Source organism: Apodemus sylvaticus, chromosome 16, assembly GCF_947179515.1.
Source record: "Apodemus sylvaticus chromosome 16, mApoSyl1.1, whole genome shotgun sequence".
Taxonomy (NCBI): Eukaryota; Metazoa; Chordata; class Mammalia; order Rodentia; family Muridae; genus Apodemus; species Apodemus sylvaticus.
Window position 1 is genome coordinate 87,273,992 of NC_067487.1, and position 16,084 is coordinate 87,290,075.

Sequence of the window (16,084 nt, forward strand, 5' to 3'; positions counted from 1 at the left end):
GTGACCAGGTTCACATTTACCCCATAAGCCAGAAGCAGAGTGAGGGCTTGTGCAGAGGGAGACAGGAAAGAGCAAATTAAGTTTTTCTACTTGTAGATTGAAATGCCATACAAAAAATGAACAGAGAATAAATACTCAGAAAATTGAACATCCACAGCAAAACTGGGAGCCACAACAGGAACACTGGATATTGTTCCTTCTGACTCCAAAAAAAGATATGAGGTTACAGAGAGCTCATGAATATGCTGTCCTTGTTCTGAAGTTTCTGAGTCTGTAAGGAGACAGAGTGGACAAATCTGCAGCTCACAACTGTCTGTGACTCCACTTTCAGAGGATATGATACCCTCACACAGACATGCATGCAGACAAAACACTGATGCACATAAATAAATAAATAAAGCTTTTTTAAAAATAAAAACATATCTATTCGGATTACTTAGACAATTTGTATTCTTATTGTCTAGAAAAACAATGAGTCTGTTCATGAACATAATTAAAATGTAAAAACATAAACAGTAACAGTTGGATACATGGATTTTTCCTTCACATTTTATCATTCTGTGTTGGTAAATATTGAATGGAAGAATTCTAAGCCAATTCAGAGCTGTTGGAACTGATGGCTGACCTAGAATGTTGTAGACCTCTTTCCTTATCACATACAACTTTCTTGTGCCCGTCCTGAACTGATGCTTAAGAATGGCTTCAGACACAGAATGGTCCTTAAAAGATTTTATCTCAGTGATGAGTAGATGTCTCCTAGACTAGTAATTTGGGCTTCAGAAATCCATGACGTACTGTATAGGAGATGAGATGCCAAAATGCCATTACTGTCAGCTGCGTCTGGTTAATTATAGACTGATTTCCTGGCTCCAAAATTAATATCTGTCTGATCCTTTGATTTTTGAGACCCTTGACTAACAGAGACTTCCCAGTTTTCTCTAGGGAAACATTGAAAGGGTGCTTGTCTCTGTTTTTGTTTTGTTTTTTGTTGTTGCTATTTTTTATGCATTTAGCCTTTTGAATTAAAGAGGCAATTGTCTTAAATCACTTTCCTATATTAAATATTATCTGTTTCCTTTTATATTTTTAGCATGTTAATGAAAAGAATATTGGACCATCTTCTAAACCAACAGAAAAGAAAGGATCTGATGAGGTAATTTCTACAATACTTATGACCATTTTCTTTGTAATGCTTTTAAAATTGTGAATTCTTGTTTTCAGTATTAAATAATAATATAAGGTATACTTACTTGACAATTGGCAAATATAGGGGGTTTTTTGTATGTCTTTGTACAATGCTGTGTGTGAGTGTGTGTGTGTGTATATGTGTATGCGTATGCACGTGAGCACACGCATGCAATGCTGTTTGTAAATGTGAGTGCCATGGGTACACATGTACCCATGTACATAGGTTTGGAGGTCAGAGGTCAGTTGTCTTCAGCGATTACTCAGGGTCTCTGTTATTTCTATATTATATACACAAGGTTAGCTGAGCCAGACATTTCTAGTGATTCTCCCGTCTCTGCCTCTCATCTCCCTGTCAGAAACCTGCAATTACAGAAACACACACTGTGGATCAAGTTTTTCATAAGTTCTGGGGACTTGAATTCAAGTGTTCATGCTTGCACAGCAAGTGTTTTTACCTTTTGTGTGTAGCCTTTGCTACCCTGCCTAACCTAGAGAATATTGTATCTGCAGATGAAAAACAGACACACACTTTGCCCAGTTTCAACCTGACTTATGGCTCAATTTCTGGCACTATTAACATACTGTGGCTAGTGTGCCCTTCCCAATATTCTCAGCTCATCACTCTCAGTCTGCCCTAGCTTCAGTTGCTCAGTTGCCTGGAGTCCCAGCTGTAACCCCAACCTCCGGCCTGGAACAATGCCTCATGGCTGCTCTGCCAGAGATCTCACATGGCCTGTTTTCTTTTCTTCCTCCGGAAGCCTGTTGAAGACTCCTTTTCTGTCCTCTCCTGTCTGCTAGCTTGCCTGTGGGGACCGGAAGTCCTGCCTATTCTGTGGGCCCAACAATTAACCTGTGGCATCTCTACTGATAGATGAAGAACCAATTGGGGAGCAGGACCCTAGCATCAGAACCACCCCACATTTAGCCACCAAGCTACCTTCCCAGTCTTGACAAACTTACCTTTAATTATGATTTGATTTACGAATGTTAGTGGGAAATAATGAAAATAAAATCTTGATAGTAATCCTTAAAATGGAACCTTTTTAGATAAATTCAGTTTAGAAACAGTTCACAGTTTTAGATGTCTTCCTATAAGATTTAGGATCTTGTTGTTGTTGTTGTTGTTTTTGAGCATGGTAAATATTGAAGGAAGCTCAATGCCATGGCAGGAGGGGACATATGTTTTCATGTGAGGGCATCATGAAGGGAGAGGAGCGATATCCTAGATTAGCAGGTCGTTCAGGGTTGGAGACAAAAACAAGAGAACTATTTTTAACCTCATCAGTTCAGAGGAGACACTGTAAGAATAAATGTCCTTGTTTTGAGGTGTGTGTGTGTGTTGTTGTTCTTGTGAATTTCTGCTTTGACTGATGACAAACCATTGTGAGCTACCAGTGCTGACCTACTTAATTATGGAGGTGTCCTGTGATAATTTTGTTCTCCAAAGGGCACTGGATTTCTGTCTTGAAACTATTTTTAGAGGACCGAACTTATTAATCCTTGAGAATGATTCTTTTGGAGAAGAGTTTTATAGACGTGGAAGTGACTTCTTCCTAGTTGTTTACACAAAACGTTTAGGGAAGAATTGTACCCTGTCTGCTGCTATGGTGGGTGTTCTCAGACGGCCTCATCACTTTTACTTACACAACATTGTCTCACTTCCCATTGTTAGTGACTACGTGGCCCAAAAGACTGGATATATAAATAGCATAAAGTGGCTGTTATCTTTTGTTCTCATATCAATCTTGAGCAGGAATTTTTGTAAATTGAGATTGTCTTCCTCCTCATCTGCAGTTCTGGAACATTCAATATATAGGGAGGCTGTACTGATTTCTTGCCAACTTTCTACCAATGTCTATAAAAATGTACTTCAGAGTATTTCTTTTTTTTTTTAAGAACTATTTATTTATTTATTTTGTGAGTACACTGTAGCTGTCTTCAGACACAACACAAGAGGGTATTGGATCCCATTACACATGGTAGTGAGCCACCATGTGGTTGCTGGGAATTGAACTCAGGACCTCGGGAAAGGCAAACAGTGCTCTTAACCACTCAGCCATCTCTCCAATCTGAATATTTATTTTTTATTACATTTTAACATTTATTTAGTGTGTGTGTGTGTGTCTGTGTGTGTGTGTGTGTGTGTGTGTGTGTAGGTCACAGATATGACAGTGTGTGTATGGAGATTTGAGAACTATTTTTTCATGAGTCAATTCCACCCTGTGGGTCTCAGAGGTCAAGATCAGGTCCCCATACATTACAGCAAGAACTTTGACCCAAAGAACTACCTTACTGACCCCAATTTTCCACATTTCCTACCATAGACATTTGTGTTGAAAAGTTTTGTTTCTATAGAACACAAACTTTTAAAAATAAAAAGGAAAATCAATATTTCATTCTATTTCCTTTAAAAGTCATTAACAAATTCCCATACAAAAACAGCCATTTTTTTTTTCTGTGAAAGTATCTGCTAGGGCTACTGAGAGACAGGGTAGCTTGTTAGTTGTTGGCTGCTTACTGTTGGTTGTGGTTTATTAAGTAGTTGTGGACAAAGGAGAAAGAACAAGAAGAAAATATTAGCCTGACGGCAAAGATCAAACTTACCAAAAGGAATTCTGTACCCCTAATCAGCAGAAAGTAGTCTAAGGATAATATCACCCCCTCTCCCTCAATCCTTTTTTCTCTCCCATTTTGTGTTTGAGGGTTGAAAGGGTGGGAAAGGAGTGGAAAAGGGTAAAAAAGGAACTCAAAGTAGCAAATGGCAGCTACAATTTATTTGCATTTCCCTTGCAAAGCTTGAAGGTGGAACTAAGTTAAAACCCGTGAGAAGTCCTGTACATAATTTGTTAAGAATTCATCAAGTTTTTCTCAAATGTAGGGACATTCTAAGACCAACAGACACATGGGCTGAGACAGGAAAAAGAAAAATCATTTAACACCAGCATCTTTAAATACAGTGGAACAAAGAAGTCTCCCAAAACCTGTAATCAAATCTATTTAAAGTATTTGACACATCTGGCCACAGTGGGGGAGTATGAGCTTTTTAGAAATTTACTTTAGTGATGTCTTGGAAAGTAAAATTTAAAGATAACATGGAAGGATATGATATTTCAGAGACAAGTTTAATATCTTCAAGTTTAGTGATGGATGTGTTCTGTAACTAAAGAACTGTGCAGATGGTGTTAAAGGGGCATGGTTGTTTATATGTCTATCCTAGTCAGATAGCCTGACTAGCTTTCTCTTCCTCATCACTATTTACTTCTCCTTCTTACATTTGTAATCCATTTTTAAATCCATTATTGAATGGATTTACATTTGTACTTAACTTTGTAAATCCATTATTGAATGATTCACATTTCTGATACTATTCTTTTTAACAAAGTCAGTCTTTTTTTTAAATCAGAGCATTAATATATAGTGCTACAAAATTTTGTGTATATTCTTAAATTAATGTCATATATTCATAGTTGTTAAATACATTGATTTTATTAACTCTTTAAAAGTCTTACATCTAAATACAATTATTGGAAAACAAATTTAAAGGAACCAGTACCATCTCTACAATCTAAACTCCAGAAAGATGGCCACCTTTATATCTTTGTGCATTTATTTATGTCTTTGTAATACCATCGTATATCCATTTTAATGGAGGACTGAGTTCAAGGCCAGTTATGACTAATAAACTCCATGGCTGCTCACATTCTTTTATAATGTAACTTAATCTAAGTCCTTCCATAATCCTCTATCACCTCTAGAATATTAAGAGTGCCCAGTACTAAGTTAATGTCATTTGAATAGTTGTTATAGTATATTATTTATTGAAAATTAACAAGGGGAGGCCAGAAGTCAACTTTTAGGTGTCATTCCTCAGAAGTGGTCTAAGCACACCACCATATCTAATGCTCAAAAGGAGAAGTATTACTAATTAACCTGTATCTTTATCACCCATCCATGCTCATGTTTAGTTCTAGATTTGTATGTATTTATTCACAGTGTAGAGTGTTTTTAATATGCTTTTGGGGGGGGGGGAGAAGGAGAGTTGTGTGAATAAAGGCATGCTTTCTTATTTAGCTTCTCCCAAATAAAGCAGATCAACAAAAAACTACTATAGACATTGGTTTGTATTTTCCCTCAAAGTTTTGCACCTGTTGTTATTATAGGCCTTTTGCTCTGCAGAGAAGATGACTTCTGGTATATTAGGCAGCTTGTTTTTTGGTGGTGTTGTCTTAGTCCTTGTAGCAATGTCTTAAGTTTGTCTTCAAAGTTTAAACATTCCTAAATATATCCACTTTGTGATTTTTAAATACATTTTTTCTGGCATGTCTGACCTAAAAAAGTGTCTCTTTGTTGTATAGTCTTCAGCTCTTTTTTCCCCAGTGGTGCTAGGGATTGAACCCAGAAGTTTACATGGTTTATTAAGCACTGTACCACTGAGCTGATATCCATACCTCTATTTTCTTGCTTATTTTGAAACAAGCTGCCTGAGGCTGTCTGTAACCTCCCTGTATAGTACAGGCAGATCTTGCTTTTGCCTCCATTCACATAATACTGAGATTTCGTGTGTTAATCATCTCTCTCTAGTTAATCCTTTTTTTCCAGTTGATAGTTACATTGCATTGTTAGTGGTTCTGACACTTGTCCTTACATTTCTGTTTGCAAATTATGTTCTTTGCAATTTAACATACGAGTTTAAATCTTATTTTTTACTTTTTTGTGACTTGCTTAAGTCTTGCTGCCCTCCAGCCTCCCTGTTATCTTTCTGTCAGATTATGGTGGCAATGCCATTGTGTGTAACAGGACACATATTCTTTCTTCTTGTTCTGTTATTATGTTATGTGATATTTAGTCTTTTTATCTTCAGGTTAAAGGTTTCTAAATTCCTTTTTCTGGTATTTTTTGAATTTCTCCTTTGTCTTCACTCAAGATGAAGTAGACCATTGTTGACACTTGGAGATTGACAATAGATATGAGTATACTGTCTTTAATTCACTTCCCTGTGTGTGTTCTTAAGTTTTATATTCTCAGATGTAAGCCTTTTTGGCAGGGAGTATTCAGACCCTGCTAAAATTCCATTTTCTAATGGGATTTTACTCTGTATACATCATGTATGAAATGAAATTCAGGCAGGAACTTCATTCCTATTATAGAAAGCCACAGCTAGTTAAAATGTAGAGACCACTAATCATGGGGTGCCCAATCCCAACAAATACATATACAACACAACCTTTACAATTAAGACTCAGGGACTATCACAGAAAAAGGCTAAAAAGATTGTGAGAATCAGAGGACCAGGATGGGACATGTTTTTCAAGGTAGTGTTTTCTACACATGAAAGGGAAGGCTGCACACATGAAATCTCAAAAATATTCTCCCACATAAGACCTGAAAAAAATCACATTAGTTGTCAAGCTGTTCTTGTTAGTTTTATGTCAACTTAAGAGGCTACAGTAATTTGGTATGATTCTCCATTGAGAAAATTTCCTTTATAAGATTGACTTACAGGCAAGTCTGAATGACTTGATTAATGGATGATGTAGGAGGGCCCATCCATCCCACTGGGTGGTGCCAACAACAGCTGGGCCTGAGTTGTGTAAGAAAGCAAGCTAGTATGCAGCATTTTTCCATGGTCTATTTCAGTTCCTTTCTCCAGGTTCCTTTTATTAGTTCCTGCCCTGACTTCCCTCAGTAAAGCAATATAAACTAAGAGTTGTAAAGGAAAATAAACCCTTTTCTTCACAAGTTGTTTTTGGTCATTGTATTTTAAAATAGCAAAGAAAGCCTATCTAAGGCATATCTCAATGTTGATGGCAGAATCCTTACAAGGCCTCACCCCTAGATGATGAACTAATGACAATTAAAACTCACTAAAAAGGAAAGAGAGAATCAATCACTCTTACCCAGGGATGAACTGACTAATAGATTACCCAGGCTTAAGTGATCAGAGTTGAACCGGTTTGCAATTCACACTAAATTGACTTAACAGGCTATATATTTGTATGTGTGTTAATTAAAATGCACAGGTTAAAGCAAAGAAGAAAATGATATAGGAAAATATGAGCAACATTGTTTCATTTTGATTTTAAGGTATATATTAATTCCTAGAGTAATGAAACAAGAAATACATAACTTCAGAACAATAAAATTCAACAATAATCTGATATTTTCCATTGTTGACATAATTGGAAGGCCATTTTTCTACTGTCTTCATACCACAAAATATCTTTATATGCCCCCCACAGGTTATTTTCACTAAAACTAATATTATTTGCTCCTATGTTTACCCAAATAGGAATCCGAGTTACTTTCGCAGTTTCAGTTACTCATTTGTATGTTAGGAAGATAAGCATTTGAGTTACCTTTGAGAGTATTCAGATAGTGTTTTATAGTTTGTTCAGATAGTTCCACAAACAGATCCAACACCATTTTGAGCAGTGATTGGAGCATGCTAGCTTCCAAGTTAAACCTTTGAAAGTTTCAAGAGGCAATCAGATACAAAAGTTTGTGTACTCAAAACTGTCAAGTAGAGCATCCAGTCAGTGACTTGCTGGTCATTGTAAGCTAGAGGCAGCATCCCCCTACTTGAAGACTCTAGGACAGTTTACTGTGGCTTAAGTGGTCAGGTGGACCAGTGTCCTTACATACTCCTAGCCTCTTTTGGGAGATGGAAAAGAGAATTGTTGGATTGGAAACTAGGATCTCACCAACTTCCTGGCATGAGGCAAATGGCGTCATCACTGAGTATCTGGGGGGAATATAAACTTAAAACCTACTTGTTCTTTTATTGTATACTCTTCATGGGTTCACTGCAATAATGAACTTAGGTTACCTTAAAGACACAAATAATGCGTTAATGTCTCATTAAGCAAAAATAAAATAAAATAAAATAAAATAAAACAATTAAAACTTCTACTCAGAGTCATTTAAGCAAAAGAGTACAGATTTGAATTTTCTTCTCCATGATCCCTATGCCTTCCCTCTGTTGTTTGAGTCTGAATCCGTACCTGTCTAAAGGTGTTTGGTCTGTGTGTCTCTGTCCCTAACAAAGGGTTTTGTATTACTCTGGTCAGGGGCATTGACAGTACATAATTTAAGCTAACAGCTATGCTTAGTTTGAGCTTAGCTTGAAGCTTAGCTTGTAAAAGTTGATTAAGGCAAATAAGGTTGTTACATTGTCCCTTAAAGACAGAGTACACAGAATAGCAGTCTTTAGGGTAAGTGACCTCAAGGTGATTGTTGGTTACCAGGTCCAGCCCAAGTTCCAGTCTCTTAGAATGTAAGAAATATTTTCATTATACTTCATTGTCACCATATTTAATCACTACTGGGATTTATTAAAATTCTCAGGTTATTAGGTTTATAGTGGGAAATATTTTGACCATATTTTCTTTAAACTCCTTGTTTCTATGTCTCCCACCTTTTCCTTAGGAGTTGGCAGTTACTTGTGAACTAGCAGCTTGGCTTTGCCCCACTAATGCGCACGGATGCTCTTTGGCTTTGCCCCACTAATTAATGCCTATGGATGTTTCTTCCCTTTCCCTCACTAATGCTCATGAGTGATCCTTGTACTTTCTTCTTACCTTTGCTCTATGGAGTTTTTTGAGATATTTTCTACTGCCATATTTCCAAGACTTTTCTAATCAGTTCTTGATTCTACTTGCTTTAGTTTTCATTACAGACCCATGCCGTTTGCTAGGAGATACTTGGCTCATATCTTTATTATACATTCCATGTCTTTCTTAACACATTTAAAACATTTTTATTTCAGAATAATTATAGATTCACAGGAAGTTGGAAATATGGCATGGAGTGCTTCAGTAGCATAGATATTGATTCCTGTTATTTACACATAGTACAGTATCAAAACTAGGGAAATAATATTTATTCATCATATAAACATTGTTCTGGCGATGTGTAGATCTGTGTATCTGTGTAGATCTATGTAGCTAAGCACTACAATCTTGGTGTAGGATGTGCCAGGTGCCTGCCTTTCAGGAAATGGCCAAACTGAAACACAGCATCAGAAAGTCAAAGACCTCTGGCCTTATAATCTTATTATTTTGTGCCAATAAACACTGGTTTCTTTTCTTTTATTATTTTGTGATGATAAGCACTGGTTTCTTCTCTCTCTGGCTCAAGGCGAAAGGTTTGGAACTCACTAACTTCATGAATTAAAGAGAACAGAAAAGAAAAGTCTTTTTACAAAAGTAATACACACACACACACACAGACACACACACACACACACACACATACAGGTTGGACCTGACCACTTGTCTCATCAACTCCACAGTGTTAATGCATACTTATATGCATACAAATATAACTACACATACACAAACATATGTTACATATATTTATTTGGTGGGTGAGGCTGAGCCTCAGATGCCATACTTTTTTCCTTCTCCCTGGTCTTCTTATGCCTTCTTTTGATTATTTATTTATTCATTTATTTATATATTTATTTATTCTACACTCCAGATTTTATTCCCCTCCCAGTCCACATGCTGACTGTACCACATCCCATACCTCCTCCTCAGCCCTGTCTCCAGGAGGATGTCCCCACCCCACCCCACCAGACCTCTAAACTCCCTGGGGCCTCCAGTCTCTTGAGGGTTAGGTGCATCTTCTCTCACTGAACCCAGACCCGGTAGTCCTCTGCTGTATATGTTTTGGGGGCCTCATATCAGCTGGTGTATGCTGCCTGGTTGGTAGTCCAGTGTTTGAGTGATCTTGAGATTAATTGAGGTCCAGATTAATTGAGACTTCTTGTCCTCCTATGCGGTAGTCCTCCTCCTCAGCTTCTTCCAGTTTTTTCCCTAATTCGACCACAGGGGTCAGCTGCTTCTGACCATTGGTTGGGTGCAAATATCTGCATCTGACTCTTTCAGCTGATTGATGGGTCTTTCAAAAGGCAGTCATAATAGGTCCCTTTCTGTGAGCGCTCCATAGCCTCAGTGATAATGTCAGGCCTTTGGGTCTTCCCTTGAGTTGGATCCCACTTTGGGCCTGTTGCTGGAACTTCTTTTCCTCAGGCTCCTCTCCCTGCAGTTCTTTCCAACAGGAACAATTCTGGGTTTTGACTGTGGGATGGCAGCCTCAGCCCTCACTTGATGTTCTGTCTTTCTGCTGTAGATAGGCTCTGCATGTTCCCTCTCCAGACTATAGAGCATTTCATCTAAGGTCCCTCCCTTTGAGTCCTGAGAGTCTCAACACTTCCCAGGTCTCTGATACATTCTAGAGGGTTCCCTCAACCTTCTACCCCTCTAGGTTACCTGTTTCAGTTCTTTCTGCTGGCCCTCAGGGCTTCAGTCCTTTTCCCTCACCCAATACCAGATCAGGTTCCCCTCTTCCACTGCCCTCCCCCCATCCACTTTCCCTCCTAGGTCCCTCCCTCTCTCTACCTTGTGATTGCTTTCTTCTTTCTCCCAAGTGGGACTGAGGTGTCTTCACTTGGGCCCTTCTGCTTGTTGACCTTTTTTGAGTTCTGTGGACTGTATCATGGGTATTCTGTACTTTTTCTTCCTTCCTTCTTTCCTTCCTTCTTTCCTTCCTTCCTTCCTCCCTCCCTCCCTCCCTCCCTCCTTCCCTCCCTTCCTCCCTCCCTCCCTCTCTCCCTCCCTCCCTCCCTCCCTCCCTCCCTTCCTTCCTTCCTTCCTTCCTTCCTTCCTTCCTTCCTTCCTTCCTTCTTTCTTTCCTTCTTTCTTTCTTTTGGCTAATATCCACTTATTAATGAGCACATACCATTCATGTCCTTTTGGGTCTGAGTTACCTCACTCGGGATGATATTTTCTAGTTCCATACATTTGCCTGCAAAACTCTGGATGTCCTCATTCTTAATTACTGACTAACATTCCATTGTATAAGTGAACATTTTCTGTATCCATTTTTCTGTCATAGGACATCTGGGTTTTTTCCAGCTTCTGTCTATCAAAAACAAGGCCACTGTGAACATAGTAGAACACATGTCCCTGTGGCATGGTGGGGCATCTTTTGGATATATTTCCAAGAATGGTATTGCTAGGTCTTCATGTAGATCTATATCCAATTTTCTGAGGAACCTTCAGATTGGTTTCCAGTTTGAAATCCCACCATCAATAGAGAAATGTTCCTCTTTCTCGACATCCTCACCAACATGTGTTGTCACCTGAGGTTTTGATCTTATTGGTGTAAGATGGAGTCTCAGCATCGTTCTAATTTTCATTTCACTGATCACTAAGGCCTTTGAATATTTCTTTAGGTGCTTCTCAGCCATTCAAGATTCCTCTGTTGAGAAATCTCAGTTTAGTTCTATACTCCATTGGGTTGTTCGGTTTTTTTGGTGGTTAGCTTCTTGAGTTCTTTATATATTTTAGATATTAGTCCTCTATTATATGTGGGGTTAATGAAGATTTTTCTCCCTGTCTGTAGGTTGCTGATTTGTCATATTGACTATATCCTTTGCCTTTCAGAGGTTTTCAGTTTCATGAGGTCCTGTTTATCAATTCTTGACCATAGAGCATGAGCCATTGGAGTTCTGTTTAAGAAATTTCCCCCATGCCAATGAGTTCCAGGGTTTTTTCCATTTTCTCTTGTTTTAGATTCAGTGTATCTGGTTTTATGTTGAGGTCCTTGATCCACTTGGACTTGACTTTTGCGCAAGGTGACAAATAAGGGTCTATTTTCATTTTCCTACGTACAGCCAGCCAGTTAGACCAACACCATTTATTGATGATGCTTTCTTTTTTCCATTGTATATTTTTGGTGCCTTTGTCAAAAATCAAGTGTATAGAAGTGTGTGGTTTCATTTCTGGGTCTTCAGTTCTATTCCATTGATTAACATGTCTGTCTCTATACCAATACCATGCAGTTGTTTTTTTTTTAATTTTTTTATTCGATATAATTTATTTACATTTCAAATGATTTCCCTTTTCTAGCCCCCCCACTCCCATAAAGTCCCGTAAGCCCCCTTCTCTTCCCCTGTCCTCCCATCCACCCCTTCCCACTTCCCCGTTCTGGTTTTGCCGAATACTGTTTCACTGAGTCTTTCCAGAACCAGGGGACACTCCTCCTTTCTTCTTGTACCTCATTTGATGTGTGGATTATGTTTTGGGTATTCCAGTTTTCTAGGTTAATATCCACTTATTAGTGAGTGCATACCATGATTCACCTTTTGAGTCTGGGTTACCTCACTTAGTATGATATTCTCTAGCTCCATCCATTTGCCTAAGAATTTCATGAATTCATTGTTTCTAATGGCTGAATAGTACTCCATTGTGTAGATATACCACATTTTTTGCATCCACTTTTCTGTTGAGGGATACCTGGGTTCTTTCCAGCATCTGGCAATTATAAATAGGGCTGCTATGAACGTAGTAGAGCATGTATCCTTATTACATGGTTTTAATTTTAGGATATAGTTTTAATAACATGTTATTTCATCCTGTCATATGTTATAATACAACTCTGTTTCATGGTTGCATAGAGGAGAAAGTCTGAAGCTGACCTTCTGCACTTAGTAGCTATGACCACGGATAAGTTATTTATCCCGCACCTCAGCCTCTTCAACTCTAAAATGGAGTTAACTGTAGTAACAGATTTGTCAGCTGAGGTCAAGATTGAAAGCTTTTGAATTTGACCCTTAAAACACCACACACTCTGAGAGTACTGTTTTCCTAGATTTTATATTTGGAAGAATTCAATTCTTTTCTTTTTGTAGAATAATTGTCTGGCACATTATAAGTAGTCAATATTCCTAAGTACTGAATATATGGTCGTCCATTTTTTGATGTTATAGTAGTTCACATTTGAATAAAAAGGTACTTGCTTTTATTTCTCTAAGACAATATTTTCTCAATATAATTACGTCTTTGAGATCTACTGCTAAGTTACCTCTATAGAGGTTGTGTAACTTATTACACATGCTCTGTTGAGCCATAAGGAAGGAGACAGCCACTGCAACGGGAGTGACATTTTTGGAAATGATTCATGCTTCAAAATGATGACTTCTCAGGTGAGGACTTTTTTGAAACTTGCTTTTCACTATTTATATATTATTTCTATACTATTCTTCAGGCAACATTATGAAAGTTACAAATGTTATTTTATTTTGTGTGAATTGTATGTTTAGTGTATTAATCTGACTGCTGTTTGATAAAATATTTGTAGTAGTATAATAATTTGCAAATGTTATGATGTTCTCTCCCACTGAAATTAATATTTTTTTGTTGTTGTTTCTAAGAAAAAAGCAGCAAGTTTGGGAAGCAGTCAGCCTTCCAGACCACATGTTGGTGGAGCAGCCACAGCGACTAAGGTCAGTCAGTTCTGAATCCAAGAAAGCCTTTGATCCACATTGCTCTACAAGGACGCCATCTGTGGGTTCGGCATAGAGGGAAAGCAGCAAGCATACATACGCGTCAGGACCCAGCCTTCTGGGGCATATGTTCTCTCACACTCTCTAAACAGCACCACCAATTGGTTCAAGTTCTGGAGCCCACAGGAGGCATTTATTATTCAGCCGTATAGTTGCTTGTTTATTTGCTTTTGATAATTGATTGAAAGGGCATAATCATAAATTATTGTGTACCATTCTATTTTTGTATTAGTCAGAGTTTCTATTCCTACACAAACATCGTAACCAAGAAGCAAGTTAGGGAGGAAAGGGTTTATTCAGTTTATACTTTCATGTTGCTTTTCATCACCTAAGGAAGTCAGGACTAGAACTCAAACAGGTCAAGAAGCAGGAGCTGATGCAGAGAGCATGGAGGGATGTTACTTACTGGCTTACTTCCCCTGGCTTGCTCAGCTTGCTTTCATATAGAACCCAGGAGGATGACCAGCCCAGAAATGGTAATGGGCCCTCCCACCCTTGATCACAAATTGAGAAAATGCCTTACAGCTATATCCCCTGGAGGCATTTCTTCAAGTGAGGTTCTTTTCTCTGTGATAACTCCAGCCTGTGTCAAGTTGACACACAAAACCAGAAAGTACAATTGGCCCCTTGTCCACTTGACACACAAACATATCACAAGTAAGTATCAACCCTTACTTTCTTATTCATCACCAAGATCTAAATAACTTTTTTTAAACTTTTTTATTAGATGTATTCTTCATTTACATTTCAAATGTTGTCCCCTTTCCTGGTTCCCCCAACCCCGAAAGTCTTATAACCCATCTCCCCCCCCCTCCCGCCCCTGTTCCTCAATCAACCCTATCCCGCTTCCCTGTCCCAGCATTCCCCCACATTGCAGCATGGAGCCTTTCCAGGACCAAGGACCTCCCCTCCCTTTGATGTCCAACAAGGCCATTCTCTACTGTCTATGTGTCTGGAGCCATGAGTCGCTCCATGTGAACTGTCTGGTTGATGTTTTTGTCCCTGGGAGCTCTGGGAGTACTGGGTGGCTCATATCATTGTTCCTTCTATGGTGCTGCAAACCACTTTAGCTCCTTGGGTCCTTTCTCTAGCTCTCCCATTGGGGACCCTGTGCTCAGTTCAATGGATGGCTGAGAGTGTCCCCCTCTGTATTTGTCATGTGCTAGCAAAGCCTCCCAGGTGACAGCTATATCCAGCTCCACTCATCAAGTACTTGTGGGCATCAAGAATAGTGTCTGGGTTTTGTATCTCTGCATGGGATGGATCACTAGGTGCGGTAGTCTCTGGATGATCCTTCCCTCAGACACTCCCTGCTCCATACTTTGTATCTCCTTTTGTGGGAATTTTGTTCCTGCTTCTAAGAAGGACCAGAGTATCCATACATTATTCTTCCTTCTATTTTTTTTTTAATATTTTTTATTTGATATATTCTTTATTTACATTTCAAACATTTTCCCCTTTCCTGGATCCCCCTCCCCAAAAGTCCCATAAGCCCTCTTCCCTCCTCCTGTTCCCCAATCCAGCCCTTCCCACTTCCCTGTCCTGGTATTCCCGTACACTGCTGCACTGAGCCTTTCCAGGACCAGGGGCCTCACCTTTCTACTTCTTGGGCATCATTTGATAGATGGATGGTTTCTTGGGTATTCCGAGCTTCTGGGTTAATATCCGCTTATCAGTGAATACATACCATGTGTGTTCTTTTGTGATTTGGTCACCTCACTCAGTATGACATTCTCCCATTCCACACACTTGCCTAAGAATTTCACTAATTCATTGTTTTTAATAGCTGAGTAGTATTCCATAGTGTAAATACACCACATTTTCTGTATTCATTTCTCCATTGAGGGACATCTGGGTTCTTTCTACCTTCTGGCTATTATAAATAGGGCTGCTATGAACATAGTAGAGCGTGTATCCTTATTACATGCTGGGTATCCTCTGGGTATATGCCCGGGAGTGGTATAGCTGGGTCCTCCAGTAGTATCATGCCCAGTTTTCTGAGGAACCGCCAGACTGATTAACAGAGTGGTTGTACCAGTTTGCAATCCCATCAGCAGTGGAGGAGTATTCCTCTTTCTCCACATTCTCGCCAGCACCTGTTTCTCCTGAGTTTTTTATCTTAGCTATTCTGACTGGTGTGAGGTGAAATCTCAGGGTTGTTTTGATTTGTATTTCCCTGATGACTAAGAATGTTGAACATTTCTTTTGGTGCTTCTCAGCCATTCCTTAGTCCTCAGGTGAAAATTCTTTGTTTAGTTCTGTACCACAATTTTTAATAGGGTTACTTGGCTCTCTGGAGTCTTAACTTCTTAAGTTCTTTGTATATCTTAGATATAAGCCCTCTGTTGAATGTAGGGTTGTTAAAGATCTTTTCCCAATTTGTTGGTTGCCATTTTGTACTTTTGACAGTGCCCTTTGCCTTACAGATAATTAGTAATTTTATGAGGTCCCATTTGTCAATTCTTGATTTTAGAGCATAAACTACTGGAGTTCTATTCAAGATAACTTCCCCTGTGCCCAAATGCTCAAGGCTCTTTCCCAACTTCT

The 16,084-nt window shown here is 38.8% G+C and overlaps 1 protein-coding gene across 8 annotated transcripts in view; it reads left to right on the forward strand.

The window, feature by feature from the left end:
• The window catches only part of Cast (calpastatin), a 124,148-nt gene that overhangs the window by 13,881 nt on the left and 94,183 nt on the right, over positions 1-16,084 (forward strand). For all 8 annotated transcript variants that reach the window (XR_007973687.1, XM_052159576.1, XM_052159570.1 and 5 more), the window contains exons 2-3: positions 1,091-1,153; positions 13,406-13,477. Coding sequence is in view for 7 of the 8 variants with exons in the window: in XM_052159576.1 (XP_052015536.1) it covers positions 1,091-1,153; positions 13,406-13,477 (135 nt within the window). In the remaining variant the exon portion in view is untranslated. The remainder of the gene's footprint in view (positions 1-1,090; positions 1,154-13,405; positions 13,478-16,084) is intronic.